Below are 17605 nucleotides of genomic sequence, written 5' to 3'. Positions count from 1 at the left end.
GTCCCTCCTCTCTACCTTTTATCTTAGCCTGCTTGGCACACCCTTCTCATTCCTGAAGATGGGCTTATGCCCGAAACATCGATTCTCCTGCTCCTTGGATGCTGCCTGACCTGCTGCGCTTTTCCAGCAACACATTTTTCAGCTCTGATCTCCAGCATCTGCAGTCCTCACTTTCTCCATCGTGTTTGAACTGTGTATTCCTTAAAAGATGCTTGGCATCTTCCAAACCCCATGACCCCCACCACCTTAGAAAGGTAAGGGCTGCAGATGCAAAGGAACATTACATGCTTGCATCTTCCCCTCCAAGCCACTCATTAACTTGGCTCATTGCAATATCGCTGTTCCTGCACTGTCACTGGGTCAAAATCCTTGAACACCCTCCCTTCCAGCTCTGTGGGCATCCCAGATGGGCTTCAAACTGTTCAAGAAGGCAGTTCACTACAGACTCCTTCTCAAGGTCAATCAGGAATGGGCAACAAATACTGGTCCACTCGCTCATATCAAGTGAATGAACGAATACATAATATGCAGTGGTTTGAACACAGGACAAAGTAAAATGATATTAACAGTGCACCTTGCCAATATATTTTTCACAAGTTAGGTATATTTTCCCTCAGAAGTGCAAATAATAGGTATACAGAACTGAGCTGTAAGTTCTTCAATGCTAAAATCTATCTTCATTGTCTCACTCTCCCTCTCAGGGAGATGGTTCTGACCCCACCAATGCCAGATTGGTTTGTGTCACCAGTGGGTATTGTACAGAAGTAAAATGAGCTCTACGCAGGCTATTCAACTGCAGTAGGCATTGCAGCTGAAGCAGGCACATAACGTCTACTCTTTACAGCAGGGAACAAAAGATTATGATGTCAATGGGAAGTATCTTTCCCAATTCTCTTCCTCCTGACTCTGTGGGCACCAACATACAGAAGGACAAAGGCAACAGGTATATGGGGGTATGATGGAACAGTGGCATATCACTGGGCTAGTAATCCGTATACTTGACCGATACCTTATCAACGCATGTGGGAATCTCAATTCTGTTAATGAAGTAAATCTGAAATTGTTGAAACTCAAAAGGTTAGTAATGGTGACTATAGAGGAAGTCTTATGATGCACTGAAGAATTCAAGAGGCTTTGGACAGTCATGGTCTGCAAGGATATTGGGATAAGGCAAGAGATAGGTACTAGATATTAGAGCCAATGCAGGCATGATGAGCTGATTGGCCTCTTTTTGCGCTGTAATAATTCTGTAGTTCAATGGTATTGTCCCTGCCTCTGTGTCAGGAGCTCTGGGTGAAAACCTCACTCCAAGACATGCTGACCAAGGAACGTGCATTTAAAATATGGGCTGGACAGGACGATTGTCCAACACGTCTATGGCTGATGGTAAGAGCAGGACACGCTTCTCGTCAGCTATCCTTTATGAGGCCTGGACCCATCAACATACAGCTCAGTGCTTCCTGATTGTCATCTCATTTTGAAGGTTGAAAATTGCCCTGAGCCCTCAGTGAGAACTCCGGGGGTAGGATTAAGATGTTTGTGGATATTCAGGTGGAGGCAGGAAGACCTGAAAGTAGACGTTAGGGTAAGAAATCCTGATAGATTAGGGGCAAAGTTCTGTGGAAGCCATTGCAACCTTGGATCACACAACCTCACTTCATGACCTCAATCCTCACTTTGTGAGGCCTTACTGTAGTCTCTGGCATTAGACTAGGAGATCTGTTCCAGGAAAGACTAGCTCCAGAAACATGTATGGTGTCCACCTGATACATCTCTAGGTATAGGGAGTCTAAGATGACTATTGTCTGGTTCACAATCATCCTGGATGTAAGTTTGCTCGCTGAGCTGGAAGTTTCATTTTCAGACGTTTCGTCCCCATAATAGGTAACATTTTCAGTGAGCCTCTGGATGAAGGGCGATAATGTTATGGTGATGCAACGCCTGAAAATGAACCTTCCAGCTCAGCGAGCAAACCTACATCCAGAACCTCAACTTGAGCTACAAATCTTCTCAAAACCTGCTTTCACAATCATCCTTTTTGGAAGGGATCATAGAATCTCAACAGGACAGAACGTGGTCATTCAGCCCATCAGGTCCAAACCGAACATCTGTGAAGCAGTCCATCCAGACCGAGACCCAGCCCCCTCACCCTATTCTTGTAGCTCTACACTTGCTATGGCTTACCCACCTAATCTGCACATTATGGGCAATTCAGGATGACCCATCCACCTAGCCTGCACGTCTTTGGAGTGTGGGAGGAAACTGGAACATCCAGAGGAAACCCACAGGTACATTGTGCAAACTCTAGGCTGACGATCATCCAAGGCTGGAATAGAACCCAGGTCTCTGGTGCTGTGAGGCAGCAGTGCTAACTTACTGAGCCACTGTGTGACCTACAGTGAACTGGTCTGTATATGGCTGGAGAACCACAACAGGGATGCCTGACTCTAAACGTCCCTCTGGAATGGCAGAGCTGTGCAAAGCAGCTGTATACAGCCGCAGTGGTCCAAACTATCGCTCACCACCTTCTCAGGATCAATTAAGGGTTGATCATAAATGCTGACCCCCATCAGTCATACCCATGACTTGTAAATGGTTATAATAAAATACTACCATCTCCATGCCTCTGTTTCATGACATCTGGATTCATTCCTCCCATTGACCAACGAGGTTTTACCCTCTACCTGTCTTCACCTATCCCCACTTCACCACTCTGTCCTCCCCACACCCTTTATCTGCAACTCCCCCTACACCCACCCCCAGTCCTGAAGAAGGGTTCCACCTGAAGCATCGAATTCTCCACGTCCTGATGCTGCCTGGCTCACTGTGTTCTTCCAGCCTCCTGCCTGTCTACACATGACATCCTTCGACGGAAATATCCTTTCAGCATCGACTGGCCCAAAATCCTGCCAACGTTGAGAGTACAGTCGGTTCTGCTAGAACGCGAGTTTCTTCAGCGCAAGTTGGCTTTAATGTGATTGAATAATTCAGACTGTCATTTCCAGAACGCGAACTTTCCTTACTTGTATTGCTATAACTCTATTCTGGCCCCGTCGGATTAAACAGTGCAGCTATGAAGTGATTTTCGTATCACACGGTATCATACAGGAACGGAACTATCGCGGTATATCAGAACAGACTGTATACCTTCCCTTGACAGACTGCAAGATTGCTCAGGCAGCTCAGCATTGACACGAGGAGGGAAGTGCAATAAATGCTGGCATTGCATTCTCAACCAAAAAACAAATTAAAGAATTTTAAAAACGCCACGCCTCAGCGAAGCCAGCCTTTTAAGAACTGAGCCGTTTTAAAAAATTCCCCTCAGATTGCCACATCAAATTCAATGTGTGTTTGTCTCGATCTCAATTTATTGCTAAAATATGAGTTTGTTGCAAAATGACAGCAGCTTGCACATCAGGTCGCTCGACACACACTGTCTTATTATGAAGCACAAAGGAACTTGTTTTTATGCATAGGTTTCTTATCGTATTCAAAATGTGGCATTACCTGATGCAAGGTATCATTAATCCTTCCAGAAAGACATTCATTATTTAAATGGCAGGGCGTCTCTGGAATCTCTGAAATTGCAGTGAAGAAATAAAATCATTAACTTCAAACATCATGTGTCCAACACATAGCTTGTATTATCGACATAACTGTCCCCATCAATGCCATTGTCATTCAGTTTGATTAATGCTGATCACTTGACATGTCATTATCATATAACTAATAAATCACCCGACAATTAATATCCTTGAATACAATTTGATTACTAAGTTCAAACTTCCAAACTGTGAGTGTTGTAGTTGAAGCATCTATTAGGGGAATGCCCTCAGCTGCCTAGCAGTCAATCAGAAATTCATTCACTTATAGGGAAACACTGTTTATTGGATTAACAGCACGGAAATCACCAGAAAAACAGTTTTAAGCTCATTGCTGGGTAACTACTGTGGCTAGGTGGATAGCATTCTGAGTTAGATTTGCGCACATACTCCAGGCTGACACTCTAACACAATACTGAGGCAGTGCTGCATGATTGACAGATGGCACTCTCATGCTCTGATGCTAAACTGAGGCCTCGCCTCCGATAGATTCTTGATCAGTTGGAATTACGGGTTATAGTCATAGTCATAGTCATAGAGATGTACAGCACGGAAACAGACCCTTTGGTCCAACCCGTCCATGCCGACCAGATATCCCAACCCAATCTAGTCCCATCTGCCAGCACCTGGCCCATATCCCTCTCAACCCTGGGTTGTGGAGAAAGGGCAGGAAAACAGATGTGAGGAGTTTCGGTCAGCCCTGATTCCATTGACTGGCGGTACAGGCTTGAGGGACTGAATGGCCTTACTCCTGTTCCTCTTCCTTGTGCTTTTATTCTTTGGTGGGCAGGAAAGATCCCAAGGGTGTGGATGAAGTGCAAGGGGAGTTCATCCAGAGAAGATTTATGTTAATCCTTCTGCATGATCACATCAGCTCTGCCGAATCCCACTTTCCAGCTCTTGGTCCTATTGCCCAGCAGGGCATCCTGGCAGTTGGGGGAGGGTGAGGGGGGAGGCAAGCTCCCTGGTCCCATAGTTTCAGATGTTCCTAAACCTCACTTTTCAAAGGCCTGCCCACATAAAGTGCAGCACTTCAAAGAAAGACCATTGGAGAAGATTTATGCCATTCGGCCCATTGAGTCTGCTCTATCATTTGACAACAGCTGATATCTTTTTTAACCCCATTCTCCTGCCTTCTCCCCCTAACCCTCGATCCCTTTACTAATCAAGAACCTGACTGTCTCTGTCTTAAGTACACTCATTGTCTTGGGCTCTGCTTTCTATAGCAATGTGTTCCGCAGATTCACCACCTTGGGCTGAAGAAGTTCCTCCTTCATTTCAAAATTGCATTTGTATAGCAACCTTCAAGACCACTGGATGTCTCCAAGCACTTTACAGCAAATGATGAACACGTGAAGTGCTGTGACGTAGGAAACACAGCTGTCTAGTGACACTTGGCTAGAGACCAAAGAAAACTGCAGATGCTGGATTCCAAGGTAGACAAGCAGGATGAGCCAGGTAGCATCAGGAGGTGGAAAACTGCCCGACTTGTGTTCTTCCAGCCTCTTGCTTGTCTATTGACACTTTGCAATATCTGACACCAGAAGTAAGGTGCGCACGATTTTAGTGGCGTTGAGCTTAGTTGTCCAAACAGCCAAAAAAATGATGAACTCTCATTTTAAAAACATTTAAAAGTATGTACCTGAGGAGACAGGTGGTGCAGGAATGCTTTACCCACCTGACTGATCTCCCTTTCCACTGAGATTCCATGTCCCCACTTGAGGTTTGCAGTCAGTGAAGCAGCAGCACCAACTGAGGTGATTACTTACAATGGGCAAATGGCCAATGTGTCAATGGTGCCCCATAATGGTAATAATGAGGTCTGACATCTAAGCTCAGGCCAGCCTTTGATCTGCTGGTTAAGTGGTAGACACTTCAGTCCCGAACATACACTTGAAGTAATTTCGGGTCCTGGAGTTCTATGTAGTAGGTTACCAAATCTCAGGGCATCTCATCGAAACCACCGTCTACAGGTTCGCCTACATGTCACATGCCACACTGACTTGGAAATAAATTGTTGTTCCTTCACTGGTACTGAGTCAAAATTATGCAACTCCCTCTCTCCACCACGTACATTGGTGCAGTTCAAGAAGGGAGATCACCAACACCTTCTCTCATGCAGTTAGAGAACAAGCAATAAATTCTGCCATAGCCAGTGACACCCACATCCCAGGAATGCATAATATTTTAAACATTTCTTGCTGGTATGGTGACTGTATGCAGCAAGATCCTACAACAGAAACAAGGAAAGTGCGAGAAACAGTTATCAGCCAGTCCTGAAGAAGTGCTTTTTCAGCATCTGTAGTTGTTTGTTTTCTTTGTCTGAAGAAGCACATACTGTACTCAAAATGTTCCCTCTGTTTCACTCTCCACAGATGCTGCCAGATCTGCTAAATTTCTCTCGTTTTATCTGTTTATCGATTAGTTTTTTTTTGGGTGGAACAGTGGTTAGCTCTGCAGCCCCACAGCGCCAGGGACCTGGGTTTGATTCCACCCTCAGGTGACTGTTTGCGAGGAGTTTGCACATCCTCCCCGTGTCTGTATGAGTTTCCTGTGGGCGCTCCGGCTTCCTGCCACAGGCCAAGGATGTGTAGGTTAGGTGAATTGACTGTAGCGTCCAGGGGTATGTAGGCCAGATGGGTGAACCATGGGAAATGCAGGGTTACTGGGATGGGATGGGTGTGGGTGGGATGGTCTTCGGAGGGTCAATGTGGACTCGATGGGCCAAATGGCCTGTTCCATACTAACATTGGTTGGGGGGGAGGTATTGACCCAAAATGGAGGGCAATCTCACTACCCTTTGTAAAATGACACAGATTCTTTCAAATTGACCCTCAGTATAATAACGTCAACACAAGGGCAAAATCTCTGACAAAGCAGTGCATTTTCAGCACTGAAAAACCAATTGGGATCATCTGTTTAACTCTTGGGATTGCTGCTTAAGTGCTGTCCTACTCTACCTCCCTTCCTTCTGTCATCTCTTTTCCTCCTCTCTACTTCCACCGTCTCCTCCCCTCTCCTCCCCTCTCTTCTCTCGATCCTCTCCCTTCTCCCTCCTACCTGCTGGGTTAGAAAACCGTAATTGAATCCAGTGAGCAGCCAACGTCTGCAATGATGCCTTGGGGACTTGGTCATTGTAAAGAAGTACCGTATAGGAGATCAACCTGGGTCAAGGGTGCTCCTTGCAGTCTCTATAGTTGCTGTCATGCAATAAACTTTACATCGCTTAGTCAAAATACTCTCGACTAGACCAGAAAACTGACCAGCTTAATCAGCTTTGCCCACTTTGTGCTTGAAGTGACTCACACACAACTCTTCTGTTTCTCTCCTTCCTACTTTCTCCTCCTCCAGTACCCCCCTTTCCCCTTTCCCCTCTCCCACACAGGTAACCCCCTTACCACCCCTCCCCCTCTCCTCCCCTGTCACCTCCCTCCATGCCGACTCTTAAAACAAGTGTATCAAATTAGCTCTGAAAAATTTGATAACGACTTCATCCAGATTCAAGATTAATCTCTTTTCATCGAAAGATTTTTTTTTCCCATTCACTGCAATAACAGGCATTCACAGATGTTGTGGGTGAAATTGGGCTTCAGTTTGAAAGTCGAAATCCCTGAAGATATTTGAAATCCACTAAACCAGGAGCAATAAAATCCTCCAATTGTGTTCTGGCAAGGAGTATGGGTACCGGAGCCCATAGCAGAATCTCCAGTACATTCATCAATGTCGATAAAATTCATACCATGTACAGCAAACAGCATTCTTTTTTTTAAATCACATATTTAACTCACTTTCTACCACCTCCCAAACAGCGAAAATCAATTACTTGCTGCACATTTTCAAAATGGGCTTTTTTTTCACAAGATTCTACATTGATGCCAAGGCGAGAAATGTCATGGTTTATTAAAATACTCAGGGCTGGTACAGTCAGTACAGTGCAACATCCATTATCCAACATAGTGGGGGGGGGCGTATCCTTCCCTCCTTTCCCTTGATCAAATGGCAGGGGAATGTGGGATAGGAGAGCCTTGGAAGTTCAATTGTATATGCGTAAGGATGCAAAGCACTGGCTGTAGGACAGGCCTGATGGACTGAAACCTGATCCTGTCTGGCAAGGCTACTCCTCCTAAACAATCTCCCATCATTTCATGCTCATAGGGGCCTGAGGAATTAAATTGTCACCAATTGCCTTGACCAAGTCCAAACTTGAAAGGGCTCAGAAAAGATTTACAAGGATGTTGCTAGGCTTTGGAGGGTTTGAACTATCAGGAGAGGCTGAAACAGCTGGGACTGTTTTCCCTGGAACGTCAGAGGCTGAGGGGTGACCTTCAAGAGGTTTATAAAATCATGAGGGGCATGGATAGGGTAAATAGTCAATGTTTTCTCCTCAGGTTAAAAATCACACAACACCAGGTTATAGTCCAACAGGTTTATTTGGAAGCATTAGCTTTCGGAGCACTGCTCCTTCATCAGGCAGCTGTCTGATGTTGAACTCTATCAACAAACACATTGACTTGGAATCCATTTACCACCCCCTGGGAAAAAGAACAGGAAATGACATCACCATAGGAAATGATATCACCACAGGCAATGACATCGCCAACCCAAAGAAACTCAAACATATAAATAGAAAGCAGGAATCATCAGTGGTGCTTCATCCGAAGGCTCACTGAAGATGTTACCCAGTAGGGTGACAAAACATCTGACAATGAACCTTCCAGCTCAGTGAGCAAACCTACATCCAGAACCTCAACCTGAGCAAGAAATCTTCTCAAAAATGGTGAGAGCTCTTTTAGGATCCGTAACCTTGTAGCACTAGGATCAGGATTCAGCCTGTTAGCCTGTCCAACCATCCAACTGGATGAATTTCAATCTGGATTTCAGCTTCACAGCTCTACCCAAGGAAAAATCATCAGTCCTGGTCTTCAAACATCAATAACCACTCTCCTGATCCATGTCCACGTTAGCTGAATTGGGATACAGGGATAGGGATTTTTGAGAGAATTCCTGAATTCTGCTACTATATTAATAAATTAATATTTTGTGGGCTGTGATTTATGTTGGAAATTGCATATTCCTGTCATGTCAGCAATTATAACATTAGCCTCATGGTGGCCATGTAACTAACATCAATTGTCATTAAAACCCATCTGGTTCACTGATGTCCTTGAGGGAGGAAAATCTGCCACCCTTACCCAGTCTGGCACATGTGTGACTCCTCACCTATAGCAATGTTGTTGACTCTCAATTGTCCTCTGGGCTGGCATGGTGATTCAGTGGCTGGTTCAACTGTCTCACAGCACCAGGGACTTGATTCCAGTCTCGGGCAACTCTCTGCGTGGAGTTCGCACATCCTCCCAGTGTCTGTGTGGGTTTCCTGGAGGTGCTCTGGTTTCCTCCCACAGTCCAAAGATGTGCAGGTTAATTGGATTGGCCATGCTTAAATTGCCCTATTGTTTTCTGAGAAGTGTAGGCTAGATGGATTAGGCTTGGGAAATCTGGGGTGGCAGGGATAGGGTCGGGGGCTGTTTCTGGGTGGGAGGGTCAGTGTAGACTCGATGGGCTGAATGGCTTCATTCTGCACTGTAGGGATTGTGTGTTCTAGGGATAGACAATAAATGTTAGCCTCGCCTGCTACATTCTATGAACGAATAAAAAGATGAAAACAAATATCATTGATACTTATTCTCTGCTCGCTGATCTTATTAATAGTGGAAATATTTTTCCTGATGGGCTTGAACCCATGACTCTCTGAACTACATGGGCAAGACTTATTTTGTTAATTCATGCTTGGTCTAGGGGTGTTGGCAGCGTGTCACCTTCCCAGCCTCTGCAGCGCCTGTGAGGAGAATACTCCTACAACATCAGCGCTGGCAACCTGGGAAAGAGGAGTGAGAGTCTCCTTCCCTGGGAGTGACTGAGTCAAAACAGGAAAGGCTGGAGTGACTGGATATGCTAATTACGATCATGCAACGATAGCCAAAGGGGGCTGCCAAACTTTAATTGATTAGGATTGCACTCATGTTCTTCCCTTCGGTGTCATTAGAATACTCTTTGCATTCATGTGGGCAGCTCAGTGGTTAGCACTGCTGCCTCATGGCACCGGGGATCCCGGTTCAATTCCAGCCTCAGGCAACTGTCTGTGTGGGGTTTGCACATTCTCCCCGTGTCTGTGTGGGTTTCCTCCGGGTGCTCCGGTTTCCTCCCACAGGTCCAAAGATGTCCACGTTAGCTGAATTGGCCATGGGAAATTGCACGTAGTGTGCAAGGATGCGTAAGGAAGATGGATTAGCCATTGGAGATACAGGGATAGGGATTTTTGAGAAGGTTTGCAGCTCAGGTTGATTATAAGTATGCAAGTTAGCTCAGCTGAGTTGGTCGGCTTGTTTTCGGACATTTCATCACCGTACTAGGTAACATCATCAGTGAGAGTCTCCGGTGAGGCGCTGGTAGTATGTCCCGCCTCTGTTTATAGGTCTTGGTTTCTTAAGGTGGGTGATGTCATTTCCAGTTCCTTTTTTCAAGGTAAGGTAGATGGGATCGAAATCGATGTGTTTACTAATAGAGTTCTGGATAGAATGCTATGTCTCTAAGAATTCTTGTGTGTGTCTTTGTTTCACCTGTCCTAGGATGTGTGTGGTGTCCCAGTCAAAGTGGTGTACTTCTTTGTCTGTCTGTATAGAAACTAGTGATAGTGGGTCATATCTCATGGTGGCCAGTTGGTGTTCATGCATCCTGGTCAAGTTCCCTGCTAGTTTGTCCGATGTGGTGTTTTTTACAGTTCTTGCATGGTATCTTGTAAATGACGTTAGATTTGCTGGTAGTATCTAATGGATCTTTTAGCTTCATTAATCGCTGTTTAAGTGTGTTAGTAGGTTTGTGGGCCACCATGATGCCAAGGGGTCTGAGTAGTCTGGAAGTCTGATATGTCTTTGCTGTAAGGTAATGTGGCCATAACGTTTGGTTGCATTGTGTCTACTTGTTTGGGTTTGTTTCTGAGGAATCAGCAGATTATGATTATACAGGGATAGGCGATGGGGGTGAGATGCTCTTCAGAGAGTTGGTGTGGACTTGTTGGGCCGAATGGCCTGTTTCCACAGGATTCTGTTCTATTTAAACCAGACTATTCTCAGGTTGGGAGACTGTGACCAGTGTGCTGCTGCAAAGATTAGCCCTTGTGCTCAAGCTGTTCCCTGCCTGTACAAATGATTTGGATGTGGAGATCAAATGTAATATTTCCAAGTTAGCTGATGCCACAAAACTAGGTAGGAATGAGGAGGGGGTTAAAACCCAATGGACTGAATCACTGACTCCTACAGCTTTATTCTGTTCTCCATGTTCAACAAAATAGAGGTCATTCGTATTACAATGGGGATCAAGGGAAGATAATTCCATCCACAGCAAGACGTCATAAATATCAGACACTGGCTGCTAACTCTGACATGATACTCAGGAGAAATGTTTTTACCCAGAGATGATGGGTAAGGTGTGTGCTTCCACAAACCCCATCTGGTCACAACGGGCTGAATAAACTGAAGGAATGGAAGGTGATCTGACTGAACCATACAATATTCTGAAGAGCGTGGTAGACACTTAGAGAGTGGTCAGTGCTCAGGAAATCGAGAACACAAGGGCACAGCCTCTGGCGAAAGGGCTGATCATTTAGAAGTGCTATGAGGAGAAATTTCTGATCTGACCCATCAATTCTCTGATCTAACTCCAAGCTAACAGCATAGAAACAGGCCACTTGCCCTGTTGGGTGTACATCTGTAGTTATCCTCCACACACTTCTTTTCTGACCCTGCCGCATGTCAGTCAAAGGATTGTGACATTTTGGAATTTTCTACTCCAGAGGGTTGGGGTATTGCTTCATCTTTTAGGTTTATCTGGAAGCACTAGCGTTTGGAGCACTGCTCCTTCATCAGGCAGCTGTGGAGCAGGATCATAAGACACAGAATGAACAATCTAGGTTTGTTCAATATATCATTTCAGTTGCATGGCATGGTAATCTTTTGCCACAAATTCTGTGTCCTATGATTCTGCTCCACAGCCACCTGTTGAAGGGGCAGTGCTCTGAAAGCTAGTGCTTCTAAACAAACCTGTTGGACTATTACGTGGTGTTGTGTGATTTTTAACTTTGTACACCTCAGTCCAACACCAGCTCCTCCATCTTTTAGGACATTTAAGGTGAGGTGGACAGAAGTTTGGTCTCTGAGGGAATCAAGGGAAGTGGGGAATCTGGGAGAAAGTGGAGTTGGATCCCAAGATCAGTCATGATCACGTTGAATGATGGACTGGTTTGACAACATTTCTGTTTTACTCCTGATCCTATTTCTTGTACTTCAGTGTGTCCCGTTTATATTACAAATTTTCAGATTGCACACTTTCCTTTAAAGTAGGGTTTACGGATTCAAATGCGATCCGAAACTCGAGCAAGTTGCTGTTCATACCTTGGCAAGTGGTGCCATCGTTCGGAGTGAACTCTTTCTTATGTTGTGAAGACACATAGCCTTCTACGCACGTGCAGTAATAACTCCCATGTGTATTGGTGCAGGTCGCATTCTGTCCACATGTCAAGGTTGCATTCTGACATTCATCGTCATCTGCAATAGAAAGATTACCTGTCATTCAAGCCATCTTCAATAAGAAGAAAAACTCACATTAACACTGTCTGACAACCAATGCAATATGTCTGGAAGTGTAGTCACTGTAATTTCAAGTTCTGCTTGAGGCCCAGAAAGGTGCCTTTGTAACATGGCTGAGCAGGTGGAGTTTCAGTCTGAAAATTCTTCCAATGCGTGCTAATGGGAAGAGTAGACAAGACTCCTAGTCAACCATGTGATAGGAAGAATGTTAGAGTCCCTCCTAACATTTCCCATCACTCCAGACTACATTATGTGTGTAAAAGTGTATGTTGTTACAGCAACATAAATTCCTTGAGTTGTCTCAGTTGGTCAGTTGACCAAAATGGATCAAATTGTTGCTACCAGGAGGGGGTTTGAACCCTGCAAGAGTTAGACTGGATTTGAGGTCTGCATTCTTGCCCCATCTTGGAGATTATGGTGCTGCAGATCAGGCCTTCCTTCAGGTTTAGGCAGTGTCTCTATTTTACAGTAGGAAACCAAGCAGGTAATGGCATGGTGGCTCAGTGGTCAGTACTACCGCCTCATAGCACCAGGGAGCCAGGTTTGATTCCAGACGTGCGTGACTGTGTGTGGAGTTTGCACATCTCTCTCTCTGTTTTTTGCCGGGTGCTCTGTTTCCTCCAACGGTCCAAAGATGGGCAGGTCAGGTGGACTGGCCATTGGAAATTGACATAGTGTCCAGGGACGTGCAGGCTGGGTTGATTAGCCATGGGGAATGTGGGGTATGGGGACAGGATGGGATTGGGTAGGATGCTCTTGGAGGGTTGGCATAGACTCAGTCGGCTGAATGGCCTCTATCTGCACTATAGGGATTCTGGGATTCAATACCCGGTAGGAGGATTCCGCAGCATAAAGCAACATGATAATAACCAGATAGTCTGTGTTTGGTGATTGAAGGATAACTATTGGCCAGAGCACTGGGGTTAATTCCCTGAATTATCTTCAAAATAAGGTCATGGGATCTGCTTTGATAGTCTGAAAGGACAGATTGCACCTTTGGCTTAATGGGTCATCATTGCTTTTCGGACTGGACTGTTAACCACAATTTTTGTGCTAAAGCCCCTGGAATGGGATTGAACTCCCAACGTTTTGGCTCGAGAGAGAGAGTGTTGGCACTGTAGTTTTAGACTACAGTGGTAGAAGAGCACTACTCTGGAGCTGTATGATCAGGCTCACTTCTAGTGGAGATGTTAAACTAAAGTTCTCTTTGTCCTATAAAATCAGCTTCAGAGGTCTTGCAGCAACAATCCAAAGCAGGATAGGGGAATTGTTATTCACAACAGCATTACATAATCAACTGTCTTTGGTTGTGAAGAGTGGTCATTGACCTGGAGTGTTAATTAGGTTCCTCTGCCCTGAGATGTTGCTGATTGTTTCAATTTTTAGACCATGAATCCATATAATCATAAGATCCTTTTGGCCCATTGACTGTGCTCTGCCATTCAATGAAATTATGACTGATCTGATAATCCTCAACTCCACCTTCTTGCCTTTTCCAATTCCATTACTGATTAAAAATTTGTTAATCTCAGCCTTGAATATACTTAATGACCTAGTCTTGACAGCCCTCTGTGGAAAAGAATTCCATAGATTCACTACCCTCTGAAATCTTTACCATAAAGGCCATTACAGGCCTCAGATTTCAAGATCTATCCACATCTCTCAGATTTCTAGCAATCAGCATAATTTGCTTTTGCATTAAAGTTTTGCTTGATGGTTGGCCAACACTTAGCCCCCAGACACAAATGCCAAGAATCTTGCCAGGCACAGACCCTATGACGTGTTTGTGAAGCACAGCAGTTCAGGCAGCATCCGAGGACCAGGCGGGCTGATGAAGGGCTTTTGCCCGAAACATCAATTCCCCTGCTCTTCGGATGCTGCGTGACCGGCTGTGCTTTTCCAACAACACACTCTTGACTCTGATCTCCAACATCTGCAGTCCTCACTTTCTCCTTTGATGCGTTTCCTACGTTACAATGGTGACTACACTTCAAAGAGTATCTTACTGACTGTAATCTGAGTCTACCTACCCTGAGATTGAAAGATGTGATATCTGAGAGCAAGATTATTCTTTTACTTAGTTCATCAAATTCACTTCTATTTCAACTGCAGAGCAAGGCTTGGGCCCATTAGATTCTTCATCAGAAACAAAACCAGTGCCACCAGACTTCGTTGGAATAACTTAATTGTTTCTTTCATATATTTTGCTGCCTTGTGGAGTCATAGGGTTCTGCAGCATGGAAAAAGGCCCTTCAGCCCATCGTATACAAGGATGTTGCCAAAGTTGGAGGATTTGAGCTATAGGGAGAGGATGAATAGCCTGGGGCTGTTTTCCCTGGAGCATCAGAGGCTGAGGGATGACCGTTTAGAGATTTATAAAATCATGAGGGGCATGGATAGGACAAATAGACAAATTCTTTTCCCTGGGGTGGGGAAGTCCAGAACTAGAGGGCATAGGTTTGGGATGATAGGGGTAAATTTAAAAGAGACCTAAGGGGCAACATTTTCGCACAGAGGGTGGTGCATGTATGGAATGAACTGCCGAGGAAGTGGCGGAGGTTGGTACAATTATAACATTTAAAAGGCATCTGGATGGATATATGAATAGGAAGAGTTTAGAGGGATATGAACCAAGTGCTGGCAAATGTTACTAGATTAGATTAGGATGTCTGGCCAGCATGGACGGGTTGGGCCGAAGGGTCTGTTTCCATGTTGTACATCTCTATGATTCTATGTCTGCCCCAGACACCTCACTATTCAAATCTCATTTTCCAGCATTTGGTTTATAGCGTTGTAAGCCTTGACATCACAGGTGCACATCTTAATACTTCTTCAATGCCATGAGGGTTTCTGCCTCTCCCAACTTTACAGGAGTGTGTTCCAGATTCCTACCAACCTCTGGGTGAAGAGATTTTTTTTCGCGTCTCCTCTAAACCTTCTACCCTCACCTTAAACCGATGCCCTCTGGTCACCGACCCTCCATCAGGAGTAAAAGCCTTTTCCTGTCTACCCTATCTATGTTGATCATCATTTTAAACACTTCAATCATGTTCCCTCTCAGTCTCCTCTGCTCAAGGAAAGCAACCCCAGTCTATCCAACTCGTTTCATCTCTGAAATATTTTGGTCAGCGTTTTCCCTCCAGATTGGAAAAAGAGGTAGGGTTAGTTTCTCATTCCTGAATCTACCCCCGACTCAAACCAGGCAAGGACTCCTAGTTTTATTCATTCACAGGACATGTGCATCACTGGCCAGTCAAGAAGTTAGTGCTCATTCCTAATTGCATTGTCTTCTCAAACTACAGTTAATCCTTCTATAACGCCATGATTGCATTCTTGTGCAACCTCGCATTATAGAAACATTGTGCTTTAGAGACAGCGCTTAAAGTGTTAGCGAGGTAATTGCATTACAGTCAACACACAATTTAAAAGTTCACGCATTAGAAACAGTGTCCCCAATTCATCGATCGCATTATAACAAACCTATGTTAATAAAGAGTGTGTCATAGCAGAACGACCTGTACTGTACTCCATGTGGTGTTGGAGAGGGAGTTCCCGTAATTAACTGGTGGGACATGTTATGGCAAACTACCGTGGCCAGCATAATCTGAGTTGGGGCTAACATTGTGTGGCTTGGGGCCCTAGGGGTGCAGTGGTAATATCCTTACCTCTGAGCTAGGAGCCGTGGGTTCAATTCCCTCCTGTTCCAGAGGTGTGTCAAAATGTCTCTGGGCAAGTTGATTAGAGTCTGACACGGTTCTTGAGCATTTTCTAACTTAACCTGTTAAACAAACCTTTGGAGCAGGTAGGATTTGAACCCAGACTTCTGGTCTAGTTTGGGACATTATCTTTCCACCACAAGGACCCTTCACTTCGCTACAATTTGACAGTCATGTTGTCAGTTTGTCATGGCCGAATTCTGTATTCTACATCATAGCCTCCATGGGGATATTTCTAATCAACCTGTTCAGAGATATTATTACCTGAGGTTAATGGACTACCTAGTCAGTAGTGATAGAGGATACATCATTGTTGAGTCTTAAAAAAGAGGCACTTAACCTCACAACAACATGTAATTTATTGTATGGATTTAGGTTTGCTCGCTGAGTTCGAAGGTTCATTTCCAGATGTTTCGTCACCCTACCAGGTAACATCTTCAGTGGGCCTCAGGTGATGGCACTGTACATGATTCCTGCTTACTATTTATATGTTTGGGTTTCTTTGGGTTGGTGATGTCATTTCCTGTGGTGGTGTCATTTCCTGTTCTTTTTCTCAGGGGGTGGTAGATGGGGTCTAACTCAATGCGTTTGTTGATAGAGTTCTGGTTGGAATGCCATGCTTCTAGGAATTCTCATGCGTGTCTCTGTTTGGCTTGTCCTAAGATGGATGTGTTGTCCCAGTCAAAGGGTGTCCTTCCTTATATTTGTGGCTAGTTGGTGTTCATGTATCCTGGTGGCTAGTTTTCTACCTGTTTGTCCAATGTAGTGTTTGTTACAGTCCTTGCACAGTATTTCAAGTTCATTAGCTTATGTTTTAGTGTGTTGGTGGGTTTGTGGACTACCATGATGCCAAGAGGTCTGAGTAGTCAGGCAATCATTTCCGAGATGTCTTTGATGTAGGGGAGATTAGTTAGGGTTTCTGGACGCGTTTTGTCTGTTAGGGTTACTGGACATGTTTTGTAGCCCACAAACCCACCAACACACTAAAATAGCACCTAATGAACTTGAAAGACCCGATACAGACAACAAGCAAAACAAATGTCATTTATAAAATACCATGCAAGAACTGAAACAAACACTACATTGGACAACCAGGCAGAAAACTAGCCACATGAACACCAATTAGCCACAAAATGACATGACCCATTCTCACTAGTATCCTTACATGCAGATGAGGAAGGACACCACATTGACTGGGACAACACATCCATCTTAGGCCAAGTCAAACAGAGACACGCATGAGAATTCCTAGAAGCATGGCATTCCAATCAGAATCTAACAAACACATCGAGTTAGACCCCATCTACCACCCAGGAGAAAGTGAGGACTGCAGGTGCTGGAGATTAGAGCTGAAAAATATGTTGCTGGAAAAGCGCAGCAGGTCAGGCAGCATCCAAGGAGCAGGAGAATCGACGTTTCGGGCATAAGCCCTTCTTCAGGAATGAGAAAGGTGTGCCAAGTAGGCTAAGATAAAAGGTAGGGAGGAGGGACTTGGGGGAGGGGCGTTGGGAATGTGATAGGTGGAAGGAAGTTAAGGTGAGGGTGATAGGCCGGAGAGGTGGTGGGGGCGGAGAGGTTGGGAAGAAGATTGCAGGTCAAGAAGACGGTGCTGAGTCCGAGGGTTGGGACTGAGATAAGGTGGGGG

At 44.9% G+C, this 17605-nt stretch overlaps 1 protein-coding gene across 2 annotated transcripts in view; it reads right to left on the bottom strand.

The window, feature by feature from the left end:
* The window catches only part of adgrl4 (adhesion G protein-coupled receptor L4), a 154562-nt gene that overhangs the window by 82649 nt on the left and 54308 nt on the right, over positions 1-17605 (bottom strand). For both annotated transcript variants that reach the window (XM_043698670.1, XM_043698671.1), the window contains exons 3-4: positions 12050-12202; positions 3508-3578 (exon numbers count right to left, since the gene is read on the bottom strand). In XM_043698670.1, the coding sequence (XP_043554605.1) occupies positions 3508-3578; positions 12050-12202 (224 nt within the window). The remainder of the gene's footprint in view (positions 1-3507; positions 3579-12049; positions 12203-17605) is intronic.

This window comes from Chiloscyllium plagiosum, chromosome 11 (assembly GCF_004010195.1).
Source record: "Chiloscyllium plagiosum isolate BGI_BamShark_2017 chromosome 11, ASM401019v2, whole genome shotgun sequence".
NCBI classification, from domain to species: domain Eukaryota; kingdom Metazoa; phylum Chordata; class Chondrichthyes; order Orectolobiformes; family Hemiscylliidae; genus Chiloscyllium; species Chiloscyllium plagiosum.
The sequence above is the reverse complement of the archived record's forward strand: the minus strand, read 5'-3'. Positions and strand labels throughout refer to the sequence as shown.